The sequence below is a fragment of the Peromyscus californicus genome, unplaced genomic scaffold (assembly GCF_007827085.1).
Source record: "Peromyscus californicus insignis strain IS unplaced genomic scaffold, ASM782708v3 Scaffold_4__1_contigs__length_199733344, whole genome shotgun sequence".
Lineage (NCBI taxonomy): Eukaryota > Metazoa > Chordata > Mammalia > Rodentia > Cricetidae > Peromyscus > Peromyscus californicus.
Window position 1 is genome coordinate 55,770,081 of NW_026294562.1, and position 22,639 is coordinate 55,792,719.

At 54.8% G+C, this 22,639-nt stretch overlaps 3 protein-coding genes across 3 annotated transcripts; all 3 read right to left on the minus strand.

Moving 5' to 3' along the window:
* Window positions 1-4,458: 4,458 nt before the first annotated feature.
* Rin1 (Ras and Rab interactor 1) lies at window positions 4,459-11,155 on the minus strand. Its single transcript, XM_052761028.1, has 10 exons — window positions 10,285-11,155; window positions 9,963-10,143; window positions 9,750-9,864; window positions 9,588-9,660; window positions 9,387-9,478; window positions 8,528-9,268; window positions 8,025-8,330; window positions 7,611-7,742; window positions 7,339-7,490; window positions 4,459-6,501 (listed from the first exon to the last, which is right to left on the minus strand). Exons 1-10 carry the CDS (start codon window positions 10,437-10,439, stop codon window positions 6,052-6,054), a joined length of 2,397 nt encoding a protein of 798 aa, XP_052616988.1. The 5' UTR covers window positions 10,440-11,155; the 3' UTR covers window positions 4,459-6,051.
* A 125-nt stretch (window positions 11,156-11,280) lies between these two features.
* Window positions 11,281-20,082, minus strand: Brms1 (BRMS1 transcriptional repressor and anoikis regulator). The gene is made up of 10 exons (XM_052761030.1): window positions 19,850-20,082; window positions 15,457-15,595; window positions 15,244-15,334; window positions 14,969-15,096; window positions 14,745-14,824; window positions 14,569-14,665; window positions 13,913-14,005; window positions 12,814-12,878; window positions 12,328-12,367; window positions 11,281-11,963 (listed from the first exon to the last, which is right to left on the minus strand). Exons 2-10 carry the CDS (start codon window positions 15,593-15,595, stop codon window positions 11,956-11,958), a joined length of 741 nt encoding a protein of 246 aa, XP_052616990.1. The 5' UTR covers window positions 19,850-20,082; the 3' UTR covers window positions 11,281-11,955.
* Window positions 20,083-20,205: 123 nt separating this feature from the next.
* B4gat1 (beta-1,4-glucuronyltransferase 1) lies at window positions 20,206-22,518 on the minus strand. The gene is made up of 2 exons (XM_052761029.1): window positions 21,340-22,518; window positions 20,206-21,059 (listed from the first exon to the last, which is right to left on the minus strand). The coding sequence occupies exons 1-2, from the start codon at window positions 22,393-22,395 to the stop codon at window positions 20,868-20,870; spliced, it is 1,248 nt and encodes a 415-aa protein (XP_052616989.1). The 5' UTR covers window positions 22,396-22,518; the 3' UTR covers window positions 20,206-20,867.
* Between the last annotated feature and the right edge of the window lie 121 nt (window positions 22,519-22,639).

The following is a 22,639-nucleotide window of genomic DNA, read 5'->3' on the forward strand; positions in this document are numbered from 1 at the left end:
GGGGGATTGGGTGAGATTGGGGGGCGTCCCCCCACCCCGGCAGGCATCCTGAAGAGCCTTGGCATGCTGGCCCGCTGAGCCAGCACATTGCTTTGTGTACAAATCACCTCCTTCCCTCTCTCTCTTCTGTCCCCACCCCCACCTCAGTCCCTGTCTAAACTCTTCTCAAACCACCCCAGCTCTCAGGCTGTCAGGAGGAAGGGCTGAAAGAAGGCGGGAGGCACTCAGTCTTGGGTGGGAGCCAAGGTGGGTGGGTGGGAGAGGATTACCCTGGGCAGCGGTGGTGGAGGGAAGGGTACATTTGTGACCTCCTCCCCTCCCCATTGTTGGGGCCACGCCCTTTGTGCTTCTGGCAGGAGAGCCCTGCAGGGAGGGGGTCATGCTGCTGGGGACAGGATGGGTGGGAGACAGAGGTTTGGAGAACTTGAACTGGGAAGAAGGGGTGTTGGCCCTCCTCAGCATCCCAGAAGCCAAAGAATTCTGACAGCTGGGGGTAGCTGAGAGTAGAGCAGGGCCTTTGTCAGTGAAGACCTTGTGTGTATGTGGACACAGGACAATGTGTTTATGTGCATGGGCATGTGCACACACATGGATTTGCACAGCCTTGGCATGGTTGTACATGTGCACAGCTGGGTGTCCCAACAAGTTCACACCTGGGCCCACAGCTGCGAAGGAAGCAAGCAGCTCCTTGGAATATGCAATCTGGGTCCAGCTGGGAGCCCAGTTCTCTCTCCTAGCAGATGCCTGACCTGAACATCTGGCCACATCTGCCCTCAAGAAAAGAAATCTTGGAACCTGTGTCTTGACTAGAAGGGTCAGCCCTGCCTGAGCTGTGCAGGCAAACCCTTCTGAAGCCCCTGCAAGGGCACCTGTGGGCTCTCTGCTCAAAGGGAGGATCAGCTTAGCCCAGCTTGTTGAGGACTTTTCTTTCTCTTCTTCCTTCCTTCCCCCCTCTCTCTTTCTTCTCTTCTTCCTTCCTTCCTTTCTTTTTTGGTTCTTTGAGACAGGGTTTCTCTGTGTAGCTTTGGAGCCTGTCCTGGAACTAGCTCTGTAGCCCAGGCTGGCCTCGAACTCACAGAGATCCGCCTGGCTCTGCCTCCCGAGTGCTGGGATTAAAGGTGTGCACCACCACCGCCCCGCCCCGCCCGCTCATTAAGGACTTTTCTAATTTTAGTCCCAACTCCTAGGACCTCATCCCCACCACACATCCCCCAGGCCTGGGTAAACAAGGTGACTGGTCCCACTGTCTGAGCCACAGCCTCCCCCAGCTACTGGAGTCCCATCTCTCTGAACTCCGCCACACCCCTCCTCTGGAACTTGCTGCAGAGGCTCTTACTTTCCCTTCTTTGTACAGCTCCTCTTCTTCCTGGCTCTCTCACCACCCCCAGGATCCCTGCTCCCCTCTCTCTCACCTAATTCCTCTCTTTTTCCTTCATGTCTGGGGTCTCCATTTCTCCTGTTGGCCCTCAGGGATCTCCTGCCCTAAGAACTGTCCCCTGTTGGTCTGGGGTCTGCCTCTTTGCTTTGGCTTCCCTCCTGTCTCTGCTCCACATCTCCCATCTCTCCCCATCTCTTTGGCAGTGTCTCTGTCTTGCCACCATCCCTGGGTGGTCTAGCCTCCCCCTCTCTCCTTGCACTATATCCCGGGGGCTGGCTGGGGTGGAAGCCAGGTCTGGGGTCTGTGACCAGGCCAGGAAGGAGAACCGGAGCAGACATGATATTTACGTTGGGACTTCAAAGTGGAGCCCAGGCTGTGGTGGGGGTGGATGGGGCTGGCAAGCAAAAGCCAGACTGAGGTCAGTTCACGCTCCTCCCCAGTGAGGGTCTCCTTGGTGACACACACCTCCCCCGTGGGACACTAGACCCAGAGTAGGGATGGAATGGGCTATTTTGGTGCAGAGTTCCAAGAAAGGCACTTCCTGTGCCCTCACCCTACCCCCATCCATTTTTCCTGTCACCCTGCAGCTGGGTCTGGGCAGCTTGGTCCCCCCACCTCCTGTAAGCATCCCTCAGTTGGGGACACAGGGAGTTATGGGGATGGCAGGAGCAAAGGCTCAGTCTAAGCAGGAAAACATCCCAAGCACTGAGGCAGTCCATGCCTTCTCACTTCCTGGCAGAGGCTTTGCCTGGCAGGGCAGCATGGCTCTGTAACCCTGTCAGTCCCATGCATGGGACCAGACAAGTCTGGCCTTTCCCGACCTTTAGAGTCTACCAGCAGACTGCCAGCCTGAGCCTGGAGGATCCAAGATGGACTGTGAAGGTCACCTCCCCAGCTAAAGACATCCAGCTGCTAAGGCCAGGGAAGGTTTGGGGGGGCGGAAGGCGGGGGAGGGGGGGGGAGTCCCAGCCTAGAGCGCGGGGCTGACTGTCTCATCCCACAGCTCAGCTAAGGGGCCTAAGTCCCACCCAGAGGGCACCCTTCAGGAAGGGCCACCACCATGACACTTGGATCCAAAGCCCACTCAGGCCCCCAGAGCCCCTTGCTCCTGGGTTAGTTCCGGTCCCATCCTCCATCCTCCAGCTTCTCCTGTGAATCAGGCTGGAATCTGATGAGCTCAGGCTGCCCCGCCCAGCCTGCCTGCCTCAGCTCTTGCCTAGCCCTCGAGGTCACCACACCCTTGCAGGGGTCTTCTCAGCAATTCAGTCTCCTCAGGGGGCCCACAAGGGCCTGGGTGGGGGAGTGAAGCAGGGGTAGGGCCATATATTAGGGAGATTGGGGTTGGAGCTCCTGTTCAATGCTCCAAAGTATAAAAACATGTGGTGTGTGTGTGTGTGGGGGGGGGGTGTTCATTTCCAGGGTTTAGATGCATTAGGAAGCAGAAGCTGTAGTGTCTCCAGAGCATGGATGTGACTGTACTGAGTGGTGATGTGAGTGTTGTTGGCACTTTTGCATAGGTAGGCCTGTGTCGGGAAGTCTGTCCCTACAGGCCTGTGTCCACAATCCCCATGTATATCATAGTGGTATCCGGGTGTGTCTGTTACCCTTGGGGGTGCCTGGCACTGTAGTACCCACCAGGATAGCAGTATTCCTTTGCGCTGGAATGTGGGTCAGAAAGTCACTATGCTCTAAACTGTGAGTGTGCACGCTGGTCACAAGGCCACATGCTAAGGAGGGTGGGTCAGAGTGAATCTCAGTGACTGCTGCTCACTCCACCCCTCAGACATCCCGGAGGCCCTGGTCTCTGGCCCAGCTGGGCCCTAGAATCTGAACCAGGCAGCCCTTTCCTCAATCTACTCCTGACCCCTTTCCAGTGATGGCTGATGCTCACCTACCACCAGGAGGGTATTCAGTCTTTGGGGTAGCCCCTGGGGAGACGAGCACCTGGTGTGGGGCTGAAAAGGGGTAGAGAATGTGTCACCCCCAGAACAGAGAGGGCGGGTTTTGATGAAGTCTTCCCGGATCCATCGTTCTGCATCATTCCACATGTATTTTTACAAGTGCCAATTCCGGCCCAGGCATTGTTCTAGGTCCTTGAAGGCCTGCTGGGAAGAAGGCCAGCTTGGCTCTGGTGTGGTAGTGGGGAGGACAGACAGTAAACAAACTCACACATACAACTGGGGTGACTTTAAAATGACAAATGCAATGTCGCCAAGCAAGGAAATGACATGCCTGCTTTCAAGACACTGCAGCAGTGGACACGGGATGAGGCACAGCACATCAGCGCCTTGGCTTCTAGGACATGGAAGACGTAGGAATGGTAGAGTTCCCTGGAATGCAGTGGTCTATGGCTACCCCCTAGATCACAGAACTTGGTACCACAAAAATCCACACACCTTTTTTTTTTTTTTTTTTTTTGAGATGGGATTTTGCTGTGCACCCATGCTGGCTTCCAATTATGTAGCCAAGGATGACCCTGAACTCCTGATTCTCCTGTCTCAACCTCCCAAGTGCTGAGATTACAGATGTGTGCACCCATGCCTGGCTTTGTTTGTTGAGAGTATGATTAAATGATTCTTTCTCTCTGGAAGGTCCTGTTGAGTTTTCTGTCCTGTCACAAGCCACTTTCCTGAAGAAGGCCCCAGGTTCCTTGTTTATGAAATGGAGACACCAATCTCAGGCTGGCTTATTACCACCAGCTCTGCCTGGTGTGTCTTCCATTGATCCCAACCTGTGCTCATATTGATTAGGCCTTGATTGGTGGGTAATCAGATTAAAAAAGAGAAGTTCAGACAGCAAGCAGGACCCAGAAGTGGATAAGCCATAGCTGGATCTACACTGAATTCTAGGAGCCCAGAATTAGAACTGAACACAAAAAGGGCCTATGGAGGTCCCAGAGACCTGGTTCCCATGAGACCAGCTCTGTCTCCTGCCCCTGGGGTTCTCTGAGCATCCTCTGCAGACATTCCAGGTCCTTCCCCTGGGACTGAGCATCACACATCCTGTGTCTCACTCCCAGAAACAGCCTTCCTACCCCACCCCACCCCACCCCACTCTTACTGCTAGTTATCAAGCTTCAGTCAGTGGATAGCATTTATTGAGCACTGTGGAGTGCTCCATCCTGCACAAAGCATTAGGGGAAGGGAAGACTTATCATGGAATAAGGGGCCATGTTGTTCAGGACCTGAAGCCCCAGCAACCCTGTCTGTGCCTCTGGGGGGTGGAGAGAGGTGAAAGGAGCTGGGACCACCTTCCCCCTCTGCCAGATGTTAGATACCAGATGGGACTTGTCCCTTATCATACACACTTTCCCTACCGGGGAGGGGCATGGAAGTGGGAAAAACAGTGGTGGCCTAGTGACTAGTTTGGAGCCCTACACTGGCTAGATGTGGATCTGAAAGCCAGGGTCCACAACTTCTACCTCCCTGTTGTTCTGTCTATGACACGAGTTGGTGTCCTGTGCTCAGAGGCCCTGGAGAGCACCTCACACTGGCCGTGGTAGTCTGGAAACGATTCTTTCCTAAGAATCTCCGACTGCACGTGGTCTCTGCCCTGCATTTCCCAGGCTGTCAATAGCTGTAAGACTGTAAGGCCAGTGACTGCCTACATTCTGTGGCTCTTAAATTCTTTCTCCTCACCCCTCCCACCCCCTGGAGGGGGTTTCACCCTCTGCAGTTTCTTAGACTGTTTGGGCCCTCTTGTGGCTATTCATGGGCATTTTCCTCTGCTCAGATTTGCAGCCGGCTTCCCCCTGGGTCCAGCAGCTCTGGCCTTGAGGGCTAGTTTGCTAGGACCTCTTGGGAATTACTTGCAGTGGGGTCCACAAGCTATATGCCGTGCCTTATTGTCAAGCTTTTGTAAGGGCCCCAAAAGAGGAGTACAATGCTTGTGGAACCCCTCTCTCTGTTCTGGAAACTTCCTGTTAGCAGGCATTACTTCCCAGGGTCCAATTCCCCAGAAATACTGAGGTGCCTTGGTAGCTTTCTGGTCTTGAAAAAAGGCTGGAACATAGGTGCTTTCTCTCTTGTGACCTGACCTCCAGGGCAATAACCATCTCTGGACTGACTGAGGAAGAAGACACAGATTCCACCTGCCTGGTGGCTGCTCACACCCTTCCTTTCCTCCCTTCGCCTGCCCAGTCTCGGCCACCAGCCATCCTGGTTGGGGCCTGGATCGCTCTGGAGCCCTGCACAACAGAACTCACATCCCCTCTTTGCAGAGCCATGTGTTTGGGGACCTTTGGGGACCTTTGCTGTCACCCTGCCGTCTCCCTGACCCCTGGAACCAGAGAGATTGGAGCTGTTCAGGCAACCCTGTCTATGCCCATGGGCAGCAGGAGAGGCAAAAGAAGCCAGGACCCCCCGTCCCGCTATGCTGGAGTTGGCTATTAGATGGATCTGTCCCTTACTAGACACATTTATCCCTCTGGGCTAGGGAGGAACAGAGGCCACGGGCTTTGGACACAGGGCCTTGGAGTCTCCCAACTCTCTCAACTTTGCCCTAGTCTATGTGGCCAGCCCCCTGTTCTCTAGCAGATGGACTCATGAAGACCAGTCAGAGGTGGTGGCAGACACAACAGAGAACTGGGTGTGGGTGGTGAAGGAAGCTGGCAGCTGGGAAGAGCCGATTGAGAGGCTCCTGGAGGCCCAGACAACCCTCTCGGCTCTTTCTGGCTACTCTTCTGCAGCCTGGCTTCCCTCTACCCTTTGCTCCACTGGCTGCACATGACCTCCTCTGGCCTGATCCTCACCTCCTTGGTTAACAGCTGTCTCAGACTCCCCCTCACTGTTCAGGCCCCCCCTCTCCCCCTCCCATGCTCCTTCCTCTGGCCTCTCACTGCCTGCCTTTGCCTTCTCTGTTGCAGCCCTCTGGGTCTCAGGTCTCTCTGCCCGGCGGTAGACAAGGTAGCCAGTTGCGGGAAGCCTATGGGCCAGGGTTTCAGGAGGCAGGCGATGGTAGCCTTGGTCCTTGTAGAGGAAGAGGCCAAATGCATCAGGATGGGTCACTCGGAACTTGGTAGCACAGAGTTGGCTCAGGGAGGCAATCGAAGACCCCGGGGGCACAGCCAGGGTCTTGGAGGTGCAACCTGTGCTGGGGTCCTGGTAGGCTACTCGGAGGAGATGCTGTGCAGAAGACAAGAACAAGTCTTCAGCTATGCTGGGTGGTCACCTCCAAAGCCGAAGGGACAGGCTGAAGCTGTGCAAGGACAGGGTGGAGTGGTACACACCCATGCTAGAATGAACTGACAGAACCCTTGTGAGCCCCGAGGGGATACTGGGGCAGAGAGAACTGTGTTTGTCATGGTGGTAGAGGTGCAAGGCCAGCCAAGAGGGAACTTCAGAACCCTGAAAAGATGCCCAAGAGGAGTCCACAGTGTGCAGGGCTCTCTCCCTAACTGTTCCTGGGGCAAATTGCCTAGAACTACCCTCAACGTTCCAGTGTGCCTAATCTTCATGGCAGCCAGGTGCCCATTTTAGAGACTAGAAAACCAAGGCACAGGAAAAAAGTGATAGAGCTGGGACAAATCTGGGGCCTGGCTACAAAGTCTGGATTCATAGCCAGACTGAGAAGGTTGACGTTGAAGGCGGGGCACCCTGGCCAGGCCCGAATGGGAGCACAGATTGAAGCTGGAGGACAAGGAAGGTAGAGCCTCGGTCAGTATTAGGGGCCAGGAAGTTGCTGTCACGCCCTATGTCAGTTTCTACCTCCTCATTTGTAACATGGGGAAAACAACGGCCCTACTTCAGAGTTTCCCTGAAGATTCAGAGAGGCTGCCGTGGAGCTCACAGCCCAGTGCCTGTCCCACGGAACACATTTCCTAGAAGGGTTATTCTGATACTCAGATGGGCCTCTATTTCTATTGTAGGGTGATGCAGGGCTAGAGGAACTGGGCTGGGTGATGTCAGAGTCCCTCGGAGCAAAGGCCAGTTTGGGGCAGACATGTGGAAAGGGTCCTTTACCTGGAGGCTGTGGGTGGCCGGCAGGCGGCGCTGTTCCCAGAGGGCCAGAGAGCGCTGGAGCTCCTGTGCCGGGCTGAGAGGGAGAGCGTGGGCCTGGCTCAGGCCACCCAGCAAGGCCAGGCTGGCTGAGAGGCTGGTCAGGTAGTAACCACCTAGGACACAGGGTACAGAGAATGCAGCTCAGGCTGGGGTAGGGCGTCCTGCTTTCCTTCCTCCCTTCCTCAGCTAAGAAGCCCCAGTTCCACCCAGACAGGAAGTAAGGGGACCCTCACCCTCTCCGGTGAGCAGGGTAGGCTCCAGCAGCTCCGACATGTACTCAGCTTCTAACAGGAGGTCAGGAAGGTCGCACTGGGCCAAGACAAGGCTCAGCAGAGGCAGAAACTCATCCGCGCCAGCTTTCTCCCCTGTGGAGGGGTGGGAAGAAGGGCGTCCCAGCCTCTGCAGAGGCCCAAGGGTCCAGTCCCATCCTAGTCAGTGACCCCTCCCCCCCCCACCTGCTAGACTCCTAGATGGGACGGGACTGTCAGGAGCCACAGGGAAGGCTACAGGGAGGGAAGACACTCTCTTCTCTAGAGCTGCTGAGACAGAGGGCTGGGTCCTTCGGCCCTGTTTGCAGTTCTGGGGTCCTGGGACCTTCTCCCTCTACTCAGAACGAGGCGAAGCGGGGAACGGGGTGAGGGTCATACCCGCCTGGGTTTTCAGGGCCGTGTAGAGCAACTTGCAGGCCTGCAAGAGCCACTTGATCTGGGCGACGGGCGAATAGGTGCCAAGCAGCTGAAGCAGTCTCTGGCGCACCTGCTCTGTCTCCACTGGGGAGGAGAGGCGCAGGTGGGACCCCAAGGCTCCAGGGCCCTGGGTCCGGGCCAGGTGGAAGCCCTCAGCTAGGCGGCCGAGGGAACCATCTGTGGAAAGCCGGCGCCGCAGGCGGGCAGCTAGGATAGGTCGAAGAGGCTTGAGGACAGAGCGGTGTAGGGACTTCTCCAGGACCAACTCTGCCAGGGGAGAGCAGACACGGTCAGGAGACGGGGGCTGGACGAGCAGAAGCCCCGGTTAAGGAGGTAGGGAGGGGGCGGTGGTGAGAGGACAAGCGAGGCGCAGGGCAAGCAGCACCTCATCATTAGGCAAGGAGAGAGGTGGATGAGAGAGGATGGAGAGCCAGAGACTGAACCCGTGGAGGCCAGGGCCTTACCCAGCCTCTCCGGTGAGAGCAGCTTCTCGGGGCCCAGCTCTGCACTCAGCATGGCCCGGGCCCGGCTTAAGGCCTGCCGGATGTACTGCAACTCCCGGGGCTCGGGACCAGCCCGAACCTGGGTCAGCAGGTCCTGCACTAGCTGACCCACAGCTGTGTACCGGTTTTGCATTAGCATTGTGGCTGCCCGGCCAACCTGCCTCTCCGGTGCCAGCAGAGAGCAGAAAGCGGAACTCATGGACCGAAGCAGAGGCCGCCGCTGCCTTGGGCGGCCCAGGAATGGGGAGGTTGTGGGGCTTCCTGCAGAATCTTCCTCCTCTGAGCTACTGGGGGAGCAGCAGTCCACCTCCTGAAGTGAAGGCAGGGGAGGAAGGCTAGGGCCGGAAGCACTCCCTGGCACACGATACCCCACTGAGCTCTCCCTCTGCAGCAGCTGTCCAGGGGGCTGTCTTTCTGCTGGGCTGGAAGACGTCCCTGGCAGTACTGGAACTGGAGGAGGCGGCACAGCAGGTGGAGACAGAGGACTGGAGGTCTCTGTGGACACACGCACTTTAAAACTCCTCTTGAATTTCTCCCGTTTGGTGGGGCCCAGATCCCCTGGGAAGAGGGGGTTGAAGAAGCAGAGGGCTGCACCGGTGCCCTGATCCAGTTCTTGAGGGGAGCGAGCCTTCAGCCTGGGTATCGATGGGGCTTCAGAAGGCCCCTGCTGAGCCTTGGTGTTGAGGGAGGAGCTCCAGAACTCTAGCAATCAGAAACCAACGGGGGCCTCAGAGCTGGTTCAGGAGGGTGCCGGGCTGCCCTTTCTTCCCCCTTGACCTCTATGAGTTCATCTGTGCAATGGGCTGCAGGGAACCCTTACCCATGCCCAGATGGGAGATGGCCTCCAGCTCCTTGTGGCTGGCTGCCTGATGAATGGATCTGGGGAGCCGGAGCGGCAGGAGAAGAATGTCCCTAAGGTCAGAACAAGGAGCCGTCAGGAGCAAGCGGTGTTCCCGCGCAGGGGTGGGCGGCACCAGGGAGCAGGCCCTGTGGTCACCAGGTGCCTGGCAGGCAGACTCACCTGGTGTGGCAGTATGCACAGATGAGCTGGACCAGGTCCTGGAACATGAGCTCTGAACCCTCCAAAGAGACGCCTGAGAGACATTGGGAGTTGAGGCTGTTCTCTGGGGACCTCCCTCCCCCTCCTGTCTCCAGCCCCTTCCCGCCAGGCCAGCCCCCTCACCGCCAGGGCTCTCTTGGATATAGTGGCTGGAGACAAAGGAAGGGCCACTGGCTTCTGGCAGCCGCACACACAGAGCTTGGCACTGGCGAGTGTTAGATTTCCGTACCAGGAAGGTCTGCAAGAGAGCAAGACTAGGAGGCTCAGTGCTCCCATGTCCAGGCCCTTTCTCTCCCACCCTCGGCCGGCCAGTCCTGGAGGACGGGCAAAACTTACCCCTGGAGGCTCTGTCCTCAGCACGTGCAGTGCGGCCGCAGCGTTGGCCCGCAACTGGAACCACACGGGCCGGGTGATCAGCAGCCGCTCCCGCAGGCTCACAGCGCGAGCTGGTTGTTGGGACCCACTTGCCTGGGCCCCGCGGGCATCAGGTGTGTCATACAGCGGGTCTGGAGATGGCCTGGGGGCAGACACCCGGACCTGAGCAGGGGTCTGGGGTGAGCACTGCTCCCCCCCCCCGCCCCCGTTCTGGGCTCCCCCCGCCCCATCCCGTCACTGCCCTCTGCCCCCTGTGCCCGGCTGCCCTCCCAACTTCACTAACTTTTCTTTCTGTTGGTGCCCAGGAACAAAGTTGAGGTTGGTAGCTCCCAGAGGGTGTGCTCCTGTCTCCCCAGGGTCCTCCATGGCTGGGAGCTCCTTCAGCTTCTCCTGGGACTCAGGAAGAGAATCCAACCCCCAAGGCACAGGCGTGCACATTCCTGGCGGTGAGTAACGCTTCCTGAAGGCGGTTCACCCTGTCACACCCCGCCAGTTAACTCTTGTATGTCCATTCCATGTGGCCAGTGTCCACCTCTTCTGTTCCGGGTCCAGCCTTGAATGGCAGGGTCCCCCCTCCATGTTAAGGTCACTATTGGGGTTCCAGCTGTGGGAGGAGCACCTCCATACAGTGCTTCCGACAGCCTCCTCACACTATGCAGCTGGGTAGGGAGGAGTTACACAGGGCAGACCAAGTGCCCATAGGCCCAAGCCTCACCCCTGGGTCACCTTAAGAAGTCTGCGGTCACTTGCTCATCTGCTCCTGCCTGTGGAGGGGGCCAGCCTTGTGGGAGAGCACCCCCTACTGGTCACAGATGACTCATTCCTGAACCTAACTTGGGTTTTGTAATTTCAGGTTGCTATGGAGAAAGGATGCTGTGTCTCCATGGAAACTAAACCTTTTGCTTAACTGAGGTTCTGGGGGTGGTTCTGACACTCACTGCTAACCAGGGGGGAGTGTGGCTGAGGTCGTCGGCACATGGTGCTGCTGCTAGCTGCCTCCCACACACAGGCCCTGCTAGCCTGCCTTGCTAATCTGCCAAGTGCCTGGGGCAGGTGCAGACATGACCCGCCTCGACACACGTGCAACAGCTCCTTCGCCACTCAAGGCCATGTGCTTCACCTGTTTGCTTGTGCCACGTGTAGCTTCCAGCTCTGAGCCCAGATCTTTTCTAAGTCACAATGTCCCAAACTACAAGGACCCCAGAGGAGCCTGTCTCAGGTGTTTCCCATAAATGCCTCGATTCCCTTGTAAGATAACAGCAGACACACATCGGTCATGTCAAGGTATCAGGATGAGTTTTATTCCAGTCTTTGGAATCTTGGAGGCAGACACCAGGAATGGCCCTGAGAAAGACTGGGAGGCTGCATCTCCAGCAGCAGCTAGGATGGGCAAGACTCCGATAGAATTTTTTTTTTTTTTTTTTTTTTTTTTTGGTTTTTCGAGACAGGGTTTCTCTGTGTAGCTTTGCGCCTTTTCCTGGAACTCACTTGGTAGCCCAGGCTGGCCTCGAACTCACAGAGATCCGCCTGGCTCTGCCTCCCGAGTGCTGGGATTAAAGGCGTGCGCCACCACCGCCCGGCTTTTTTTTTTTTTTTTAGGAGTTCCTCCTGCAGTGGGGCCCAGCTCCTGGCTTAGTGGCTGGGGGTAGGGTTGAAAGTCAGGAGGGTTGCTGCTTTGGATGAAGCCCATCTTCTTTGTTGGGGGACACTGAGGAGGGGGAGGTGGTGGGCTGGTCAGGGATTGGAGATAACAGTCTTGCTTGGCCAGGTCAGCTTCAGGGCCACAGCTATGGCGATCCCAAGGACAGCAGAAGAGTCCAGGCCAGTGTTGGCAGAGGGTCAGAGGACAGCAGTAACACTGGAGAGCTACTGGGCAACCCCTGCCTTTGCAGAAAATGTCAGTCCCGTGTGTGGTACCAGCTGCTCCAAAGACCCTCTGAGTGTAAACACAGGGTCAGGGGCCTATGGGGCACATGGGAAAAATCACTGAAAGGAAGTTGACCAAGTTGATAACCACTTCCTGAGAGCACCGAGGGAAGCGCCGTTCTCCCCTCACTCACAGGGTTTCTTCTTCCTGCCCTCTGGCCCACCTTGCTGCGGGAGGGCTCCACTTCTTCTTTATCTTTTGTGGTGCTTAGCTTGGGACCAGGGTCTTGCCCATGCTGGGCAAGCACTCTACCACTGGCTCCTCCATTCCACCTTGACATGCCCTTGCTCCATCAGCTAAGAGCTTCCCCAACCTGGTTCCTATTCCCCAAACTCCCACAAAACCCTCCAAGTGAGATCAAACTACAGATTCTGAGGGGGCCACCTCCCTGGTTCTTACCATCTGCTTTTCTCTTCTGAGGGGACACTGCTGCCCTGGCCTGGGTGGGGAGAACAAAGGGACTCTTAGAGTCAGCTTTAACTTGCTGACAAGCTCCCCCCCCCCCCCCCACACACACACACAGCCCAGGGTAAAGCTGCTGAGTCAAGTCGCATGAACTATAAGAACTTTCTACATCAAGCTCCCTCTTCGCAGGGACCAGTCAAGCAGCCTTCCCTCTCCTTCCCTCAAACCTGCCTGGAACAAGGGCTAAGGAGAAGACTTCCTTTCCTCAGGTCAGTCTTTAGGCAGGAGGACTACAAGCTGACACAAAGTTGGAGCACCAGGGCTGAGGCAGATGTTGCTGACGGGCAAGCAGCAAACTGCCTGGTTACCTCAGATACCAGAGCTGGCACACGTGTGTGTGTGTGTGTGTGTGTGTGTGTGTGTGTGTGTGTGTGTGTGTGTGGCCCAGCAGGATGGGGAAATGGGCAGCACTGGACCTACCTTTTTGATAGCCGTCCAGTCTTCCAGGATGTCGATCTCCTGCAGCATGTAGACAATGTATGGGCCTGCACAGGGGTTAAGGAAGCAGGACAACAGGAGCCACACAACAAGGCTCCACAGGAGGACACGGGAGGTACTGCCACTCACCCACCACTTAGCAAAGGTGGCACATGGACAGTGTGGCGGGGTGCTAAGAGCCTTTTTGTTTTTTTGAGACATGGTCTCTCTATGTAGCCCTGGCTGCCTGGAACTCACAGAGATCCACCTGTCTCTGCCTCCTGAGTGCCTTAAGAACCTAGTTCCTGGTGAGTGTGGGGGCTGTGTTGGACATGACGTTACCCATTTCCCTCACTCACTCTCACGCTTTTTCCAGGTCCGCTGGCCAAGGCCCATCCCATCCTGAGGGTCCTGCTCCTCCTGTTTTGTCTGGCTCTGTCAGGAACTGGCTCACTGGACCCTTCCTCACCTAAAGGTGGATCCTGGCCTCTTCCCTCCTGATAGCACTGTGCTCTGTATCTGAAATCTACCTTTACCCACAGTGGTTCAATAAAGTCTCCATCCCACCTCCATCCTGAGGTGGTCCCAGGGCTGACACCATGGATGTGGAAGACCTCAGCTAAGTGTTATGTTCTGCAGCACAGGAGGGTCAAAGACCGTTCCTGGGGTGCCCAATACAGAAGAGAACACATGCATGGGGCTTGGGGGGACACAGAGATCAGGAGAGACTTCACAGGAGATGGCATCTCACATAACACCACCTCCAAGACAAGCAATAGCTCCAGGAGGGATGAGCAAGGCTTGAGACAGCATGCGGCCTACACCAGGACATTGAGGGAAAGCAAAAGGGCTTCAAAGGTTGCTCCTTACTCAGGAAATTACTAGGAGTCAGTGAGCTGAGTTTTCTGTTTCTTTGGGGTCCACTGAGCTCAGGAGGACCTGGGACATAGAAGAAAATCCTGACAGCTGGACATTTCATGTGACACCAAATGACCATAAATGATTCTAGTCTGACTCTGTCCCACACAATCCCTCTAACTTCCCGGAGTCCATGGCCTGCCTTGGCCTGCCCAGTTTCAGGCGACCTTGAGCGGAAGGATACCAGAAACGAGAGGTGCCTTCTTCCTCTTGCTGGGTGGCAGTGAGTCCCAGGTCTTCGAGCTGCCTCTGGGATGCAGTTTGTCATCCCACCACTCTGCCCAGAGACCAGAGTCAGGGTCAGGACAGTTGCCCACAGCTAACTCCCACCATCCCTGTGGCTTCACCATGGACCAGCCTGGCCTCCTCTCCCTTCTCCATCACCCCCAGGGCAGTGGCCCCAACCTTGGGCTTGAGGCTGGCAGCCTCTTGGGATCGATCACTCGGGTTCTGACTGCACACTGCTGCAAGCCTGGCAAGATGACTCTGCCCTTCCTGGTGAAGTCTCAATTTTTCTGTTTGCTTAGCAGACAGGGGATGAAGGTAATTCCTGGACCCCACGTGAACACAGATGCCACCATCATGGAGAGGACTATTGTTTTTTTTTTTATATGCATCCATGTGTCAGCTGGATATGCCCCATTCTGAATGGGGGCAGGCAGGGGACCCACTCTGCCTGAGTCCCCACTATATGTGAAATACTGAGCTAGACCCTTTCCTGAAGTCTCATTCAGTCCTCACAGGGACCCCAAGAAGGCTGTTTGACTCCCTTTATGCAGCCTGGGAAGTTGAGCTGCAGACGGGGGAGGGGAGCATCGCAGGACTGGGCCCTCGCCTCACCAGAGCTGATGTCCAGGCTCTGGCGGTCCTCCTCCAGCCTCTGGATCCGCTCCTGCAGCTCCCCAAGGAGCGTGTCATACAGCAGCAGCTTCTCACTCTGGGAGGAAGGGACAGCCACTCAGCCAGGGCACTGCTGTGCCTCAGTCTCCCTCCCAGAGGCCCACTTGCCGGCTCACCTCTAGGTGCTGTTTGGCTCCCTGAAGTTCACACTCATATTTATTCCTGATCACATCCAGACAGAAGCCCTTGTAGATTCCTGCAAAGGGAGAGAAGAGATCTGCTTGGCTGGGGGCCCTAATGTCCCCCAAAAGGAGATCCACAGGAACAGGGAGAGGCAGGGCAGGGACAGAAGTGGAAGGGGACGGAAAGCTGGTTCTGGGAGAACAGGGCAGCTACACACCTGCCACCTGAATGCGGATCTTTAGACTCTGTTGCAGCCCTCCAAGAGGCTCTGTATACTCGGGGGCTCTCTCGGCCCCCACTTCCTCCAGTCGTAAGCGCAGCTGGCTCAGCCGTTCCCTGAACAACCTGAAGGCAAGAAGGCAGCTGCGTACCGTTGGCTTCTTCAGTGATGCCTGCCAAATACCGGTCCCCTTAAGCCCCTCTTGCTGCACATCACCATGGGCACCTGTACCCCAGTTGCCCAAAGGCCTGCCCCAAGACTCCCAAGCTCACTTCTCTTTCAGCTCTGAGAACTGCTTTTCCAGGTCCAGCATCTCGCTGACACACTCGCTGCGACGCCGCTCATAGTCCTCGTCATCCATCTCTGAGGGAGAGGCCAGTGAGTGCTGGCTCTGCGGGAGCAGGCAGCTTCGTGTGCGGTGTGTGTGTGTGTGTGCGTGTGTGTGTGTGTGTGCGTGTGTGTGAGACACCCATGCAGGGGCTCACCTGAGCTCTCCTCCTCTGACTCAGTCTGGCTGCCGCTCCGCTCCTCCTCGCTCTCATCCGCCTCCCCGTTCATCTCAGCTGCTGAGTCGCCTTCTGCCTCCATCTCTTCTGTTTCTTTGCCTGGAGGCTGGATGGGCATCTGGGCTCGGGGAGAGGGAGGATGGGCCGTCACTCACCCCGTCCACATCAGAGCAGCCGAACAGGGAGGTGACCAAACAGAAGCCTCGAGTGAACCAAGGGGAAGTGACTGTTGGCACCACACTGAACATGTACTTGGTGGAATTTGCTCCTGACAGAATCCTGGGGTACACAGGAATGAGCAACAATGGGAAAGGTTTCCCACTGCTGATGGGACTGGACCCAAGCTCCTGACTGGGCCCTAGAAGACCCTTCATGGACTGCACTTGAACTGTAAGTCCATCTCCTTCACCTCACGGAATGGCCAGTTCTCACACTCCTACCCCATATCTTTGCCCATGTAAGCGCTCTGCCTACAACGTCCTCAGCTTTTCTTCCCGGTACTGTCCCACAACTCTGTAGTCTTTCCTGTGTTCCAGATCAAATCCTATCACCTGCTTCTTCCACCCTCAGTGTCTCCCTCTCCCTGCCTACCTTCGGCTCCTCCGTTCTGGCCCATATTACATTGCTTACTCTGCAATGTAACGGTGTTTAGAGACAAGACTGTCAGGGTTTTCTTTTGTTATTCATTTAATACACACGACCCACACATGCACGCATGCATGCACACCATGCAGCATGTATGGAGGTCAGAGGACAGCTTGTAGGAGTCAGTTCTCTTCTACCATCAACACTGGACATTGGTGGCAGGTGCCTTACCTGCTGAACCAGTGGTGAGCCCAAGGTGGGACCTTTGTAAGGTGATTAGGTCCACCCTCAGTATACTGACGCCTAATCAGCAGAGGACTGCTGATAAGATATGAGTCTTTCCTCCCCACCTTCTGAAATGAACTGCTCCAGCAAAGAGGCTCTTGCCAGACACGGGCACCTCAACCTTGGTCCTCCCAGACCCAGGACTCTGAGAAGTTGTTATTTTAGATGCATGAGTGTTTTGCACTGTGTCTTTGCAGCATATGTGTGCAGTGCCTGTGAGGAGGCATAGTTCCTTAGAACTGGAATTACAGACATGTAACTAAGCCACAATATGGGGGCTGGGAATGGAACCTGGGCCACTGGAAGACCAGCCAATGCTCTTAATTGCTGAGCCATCTCTCCAGAACACCAACACCATTTTTAAAATTTTCTGATACTGGGGATTAAACTCCAATTCTTTTTTGTTTGTTTGAATCAGGGTTTCTCTGTGTAGCCCTGGCTATCCTGGAACTCGCTCTGAATATATCAAGCTGGCCTTGAACTCCACCTGCCTCTGCTCCTGAGTGCTGAGACTAAAGGCGTGAACCACCACCATCCAACTAAACTCAGACTTTTTTTGAACTCGGCCTCAAACTCACAGATAACTGTTTCCTCTGCCTCATGAGTGCTGGGATTAAAGTTGTGGACCACCACTGCTGGCTTAAACTCAGATTTTTAAGCATGCTGGGAAAGACAGCATTTTACTACTGAGCTACGTCCCCATCCTTTTTTGAGAATAGGTCTCACTGAGTTGCCCAAGCTGGCCTCAACCCAGTAACTCCTTGAACCTCACCTTCCCAAACGGCTGATGTCATAGGATTACAGGCTTGAACCACTACACTCAGTTAAAATCTCTGTTCTCATTTATAAATGACCCAGTCTCAGGTTTTTATTTTGTTTTGGTGAAAGACTGGGGATTGAACTTGGGTTCTCATAAATGCTAAGCCTTAACTCTACCACTGAGCAATATCCCAACCCCCAGGATTCTTTAAGGACTTGGACAAAAAGAACCGTCCTATGCAGAAGTTTAGATGTGTTCAGGTTTTTCCTACCATTAAGAAAAAGCAGAGCCGGGCAGTGGTGGCGCACGCCTTTAATCCCAGCACTCGGGAGGCAGAGGCAGGCGGATCTCTGAGTTCAAGGCCAGTCTGGTCTACAGAGTGAGTTCCAGGACAGCTAGGGATACACACACAGAAACCCTGTCTTGAAAAAAAAAAAAAAAAAAAAAACAAAAACAAACAACCAAACAAAATCCCACAAAACAACAACAACAACAACAAAAAAAGAGAATCAAAAAACTGAAAAAGCAGAGAAGTCTGAGCACATTGCTAGCATGCATGAGGTTTTAGGCTCAATTCCCAGTACTGGAAAGGAAAAAATAAAAAAGAAAGAGCCTGATGTGATACACATATGTAACCCTAGCCCCCAGAGGCTGATGCAGGAGGTCTGCAAGTTCTAGGCCATTCTGGGTTAGATAGTGACACTCTGTCTTAAAATAAAAACAAACAGAAGCAGTATGTCTGGGGATGTAGTTCAGTGGTAGAGTCGCTGCTTACAGACACATCTGGATTAGATCCTCTGCCCTGTGGAAAAATAAATACAAATAAAAAAAATAAACAAAGCCAGGTGTGATGGTACTCAGGAGGCAGAGTCAGGAGGATTACTACAAATTCAAGCCTAGCCTGGTACACAGAGTGAGTTTCAGGCTGGCAATAGCTGGTGAGGCTATGCCAAAAAACCCCAAATAAGTAAATCGGTAAATGAATGAATGCATATGGAACTTGGTCCAGTTCACTTAACTTGTATAGTTCTCCAGGCCTTGTGCACACTTGCTGTTCTGACTTTTACCTCTTACTCTTTCACTGTTTAGATATCAAGCACTCACACTGAAACTACTCCGGCAGAATTACACAACACTTCCTTGAAGCAAATGCCAGCATTTTTTCAGTGCTTGCCTCAGGTGACCTTTCAGAAACATTAAACACTGCTAAGCTTTCCCCCTTCTTCCCTTACTTATCTAAGATTTACTAAGCACCTACAGGTACCAACAGTCACTGTGGCAGGTGCTAGAGTACAGCTGTGACAGACATAGTTTTTGGCCTCAAGGAAACAAGTTCCCAGGAGAGAAAGACAAAGAAACAGACCTTTATAATGGTGGGAAGGGAGTGAAAACTAGGGTGTTATGGGAGAGGTGTCGAGACAGGATATGGAGCTTGCTGCAGCAGTGACAGCTTCCAGGGGACGACAGACTAGGTGAGGGCTGGGCAGACAAGAAAGGGGTCATTCCTGGCAGGGTGAAGAGCAAATATAAAGACCTAGAAATGAGAAAAGGGACCAGTGACATGGGCATGTAAGCTCCCATTAAACCCAGGCTTCAGGAACTCAGTTATCTACATATGGCAAGTTGTTTAGGCTTTGTGTAGTGACTATTCAAGCAGAAATGTGAGAAGGAGTCTGATGTAACTCCCAAGGTCAACAAAAGAGGCAGGGGAGAAATCTCTATAGAAATAGATTGAAAAAACTCAACGTCAGGGAGGAAGAGAGTTTCAGAATGCAGGAGACATGAGAGATTGACGCTGCCAGATCACCTGAGAGAATAAGCCATCCTGGAGGCAGATGCTTTCCCTGCCAAGTGGGGGCTTCTATTTCATGCTGATGTTATTCCTACATCTCCAATTGCTGCTCTGTAAGTCTTCCCAGTGAGGTAGACCACACTCCCCTCCACCCGGGAAGCTTTCTTGGTTTCCATTTCCTGTTCTCCCATTTTCATGTCCATCCACCCAGCGAATGTGGGAGCCTCACCAGGGCAGGGGCTGCACCACTGTCTTATTCACCCAATGCAATACCAGCTCACTTGATGACTGATTTTTCTAAACACAAATTAAACAAAATGAACCTTTGCAGTGCAGGAATTGGCTTTTACTTCTCTTCTTGGTAATACTACTTACAGTGGTGGCCACTCAGTCAACTAATTATAGTAATGGGCCTGCAGGAGAGTTTAGAAGTATTTCCTCCTGCTCTGAAAACCCAGGTCTCCAAAACAACCTGATTGTTCCCCTTCTCAGGCCTCAGATCTCCGCGCTGCAATTCCTCTTCACTGTTAACTGTATGTACTTCCTAAGACGCAGCGTCAAGTCTTAAAGCTCTCCTTCCTCCAGCTGATCCTGACTTCATTAAACGAAGTCACAACCGTCTCTCCTTAGCCCAGGTATAAATGGGATATATCACTGCTGGAGGTTGTAAGAAGTGGAAGAGGCACACTGTAAAGCGCGGTGCACATTTATCTTTACAGACGTATAAGCACCTCCAGAGCAAGCCTCCAGGGAAGGCAGACCCCTCCCTACAGACGCAGAGGACAAACTCAGTTTCTCTGCGGCGCTCCGGGAGCATTCAGCCGCGATCCACCCTCAGATTCACCAGCGCAGGCCAGGGAACCGCGCAGCGCGCGAGCCGGACCGGTTAAGTCTCTGCTTTGGCTCCGACCCGGGAAGCAGACCCTAGCGCCAGGCGTGACCATACGCACCGTAGGGGCTGGGGCCTCCGGCCTCACGTCGGGGACTCCTCGAGAGCTGTCGGACCCGGGCTGTAAACGCCGCCGCCGCCCGCCTCCCGGAAAGAGCTGCGCAGGTCCCTCTTTCTCCGGGAGGTGCCGACGCTTCCGTGTACGTCATCAAGAGGCGCCGGTTGCGGAGCTTACACTTGAACCTCTGGTGTCCAGGCATGCCGGGATACCGCGGGCGGGTCTCCATAGCAACCGGCCCACAGTCTCCGAGGCCTCCAGCCTGCCTTAGCTTTTGTGGTCTGTGCCCTTGGGTCCACTGCGGATAACATGATGCTCCTGCCCACAACCCTTCAACTCAGGAGAGTAACAGAGCCATCTGTGGGTCTGAACACTCGTTTATTTACACACTGTCATACGAAGGCAAATGCACAGCCCAACCTACTGGAGGGCAAGAGCTGAGACTTTAACCCCCGGGACCCACAGACCCTTCCCTCCTTTAGGGAGCTCGGAGGGCGAAGGCTTGAGAGAACCAGGAAGCTTACATTCTACCCAGTCTGAGCGCTACATTCTATGTTTTCGTCTTTCTTTCCAAAAGGCTCATTTTATTAAGTACTCGGGATTCTCAGATTTATTCCATTCATACTTTTTGCTCTGCTGCTATCCACCCAACATTGTTAATAATAACAATATAATAATAACAATAGTAACACTGTAATAATATTAATAATACTTCACATTTGTACGAAACTTACAGGATGTTTTCACACACAGCCTCTCATCTGAGCCAACAGTTCTGTGAGGTAGGTATTTTCACCTCCCTTTTTACAGACGGGGTAATGGAGGCTCAGAGAGGTAACAGGATTTGTTCAAGGCCACACAGCTAGTTAGTGGTAAAGCTAAGACTTGATCCCAGCACCCCATAGTCAAGTCCAGTGTTTCAAAACCACAGCTACCTCTGTAAAGTGGAGGGATGTTTCTTACCCCAGTCAGGCCTGAGGAGCCAGGTGCTGAAAATTCTCAGACCAGGGGAAGAAAGAACTCAGCATCGATGGGGAGAGTTGGGGTACTTAGCCTTCAACTCTTGTTTGAACTGGCGGTAAAGGATCTTATTGCGCTGGTTTTCAGCCTCCTTTTGGGGATGGAACTTCAATGCTTCTTTGAAGCCCTTATGAACCAGAAAACCTTCGTTCAGCACCTCAAAATTAAATCCTGCCACGTGCAGCTCACAGGCCTAGAGGGAGGGAGGGAGGGAGGGAGGGAGGGAGAGAGAGAGAGAGAGAGAGAGAGAGAGAGAGAGAGAGAGAGAGAGAGAGAATCACAATAATTTAATGACATCTCCAGGGCCCAAATAGTCATCCCTAAAGCTTCACTCCACCCACCCCCCTCTTGGGAATTCTACACTATCCAGCCGCCACTTTCCTCCTGTTTCATGGCCTCCTTTCTATCAATGGCCACCCCATCCCTGACACACCTCCAGCCCCAGTCCCACCTGCCCTCTCCCTTTTAGGCACCTGGCTGATTCGATTGAAGCCGTACTGCCGAAAGCGCTCATCAAAGGTGGGCACCTTTCCTCCGGCCACATAAAATGGTTCCCAGGGGTCCCGCCAGGGCACCACGTAGGCAGGTCTCAGCAAGCTTTCTTCTGGCAGGTTGACCCAGCGGGAGTAGTTGGTGGGCGCATGGCAAGGCGTGCACAGCCCATAATAGAAGGGCCGGACTTCGCCCACCTGATAGAGCTGCACTAGCTCGTTCTTGTTCATCGGCATCCGGCGTGCTCGGCGGATTTCAAACGCAGGCACCACCAGGGCCATGCCATCCCAGTGGCTACTTTGATCCAACATTTCCCTCAGGCCTCTCCACAGCCCCTCGCTGGGCACCATGTCCACATCAATCACCAGGGCATAGTTAGCCTCTTCTCGAGCCAGATTCCGTAACAGGTTATTGGGATAGGAGATGTTGGTGCCCAGTGCATAATTAATCCCGGGCTGGGCCACCCTGGCTAGCTTGTCAAAGACCTCCTGGCATGACCGCAGCAGGGCAAACTCCCCAGGCTCCCGGGGGTCGGGCACAGCGGCCTCATAACGCGAGGGGCACACGAGGTGCATGGCAACCCTGGCACGCATCTCAGGGCAGTGGCTACTCAGCGCGTAGGCCAGCACCGTGGCCAGCTGTGCCTCCTCTCTGGTGGCCGCGAACACTGATACGGACAGTGGACCCTCCCAGCGCTCCAAAAGTCCGGACAGGTGCAGCAGGTTGTCCACGCTGGCATGCGTGGCTAAGATGACATCGTTGGGGTCCATGGTGGTCTTCAGTAGACCCCTGTAGACGCGATAATCGCCACTGGCATCCAGAACGCCTCCGGAGGCCAGCGCGGTGCGGAGTTGAGACTTTACCTGGTCCACGGATCGAGGGGACGGCGGGAAGAACTCGAAATACTGTTCCTGCTCCTCCTGCCCGTGCAGTCCCGAGAGCAGCGATAGGTAGAGCAGCTGCAGCATTGCCACCAACATGAGAGCGGCCAGCAGCAGCTGGTAGAAGGCGCATCGGATGGCGTAGGACATTTGCATGGCTCTCGGGGCTCCCGGCGCGAAGCGGGGACCACCGGGCCGTAGCCTCTGCCAGCCACCGCAAGCCCAGATTTACCGCAGCCTGCCGAGCGCAGCCGAGGCCAACCGAGGCCAGCCGAGCCCAGCGCTCAGCCCCGCCCTCCGTCCGCTCGCCGCGAGCTAGGTGCGTGCCAGCTCGCCCTCTGTGCGAGAGGAGGAGCTACTGCAGCGGTCGCTGTCCGGCGCGCGCTTTGCAAACGCCGTA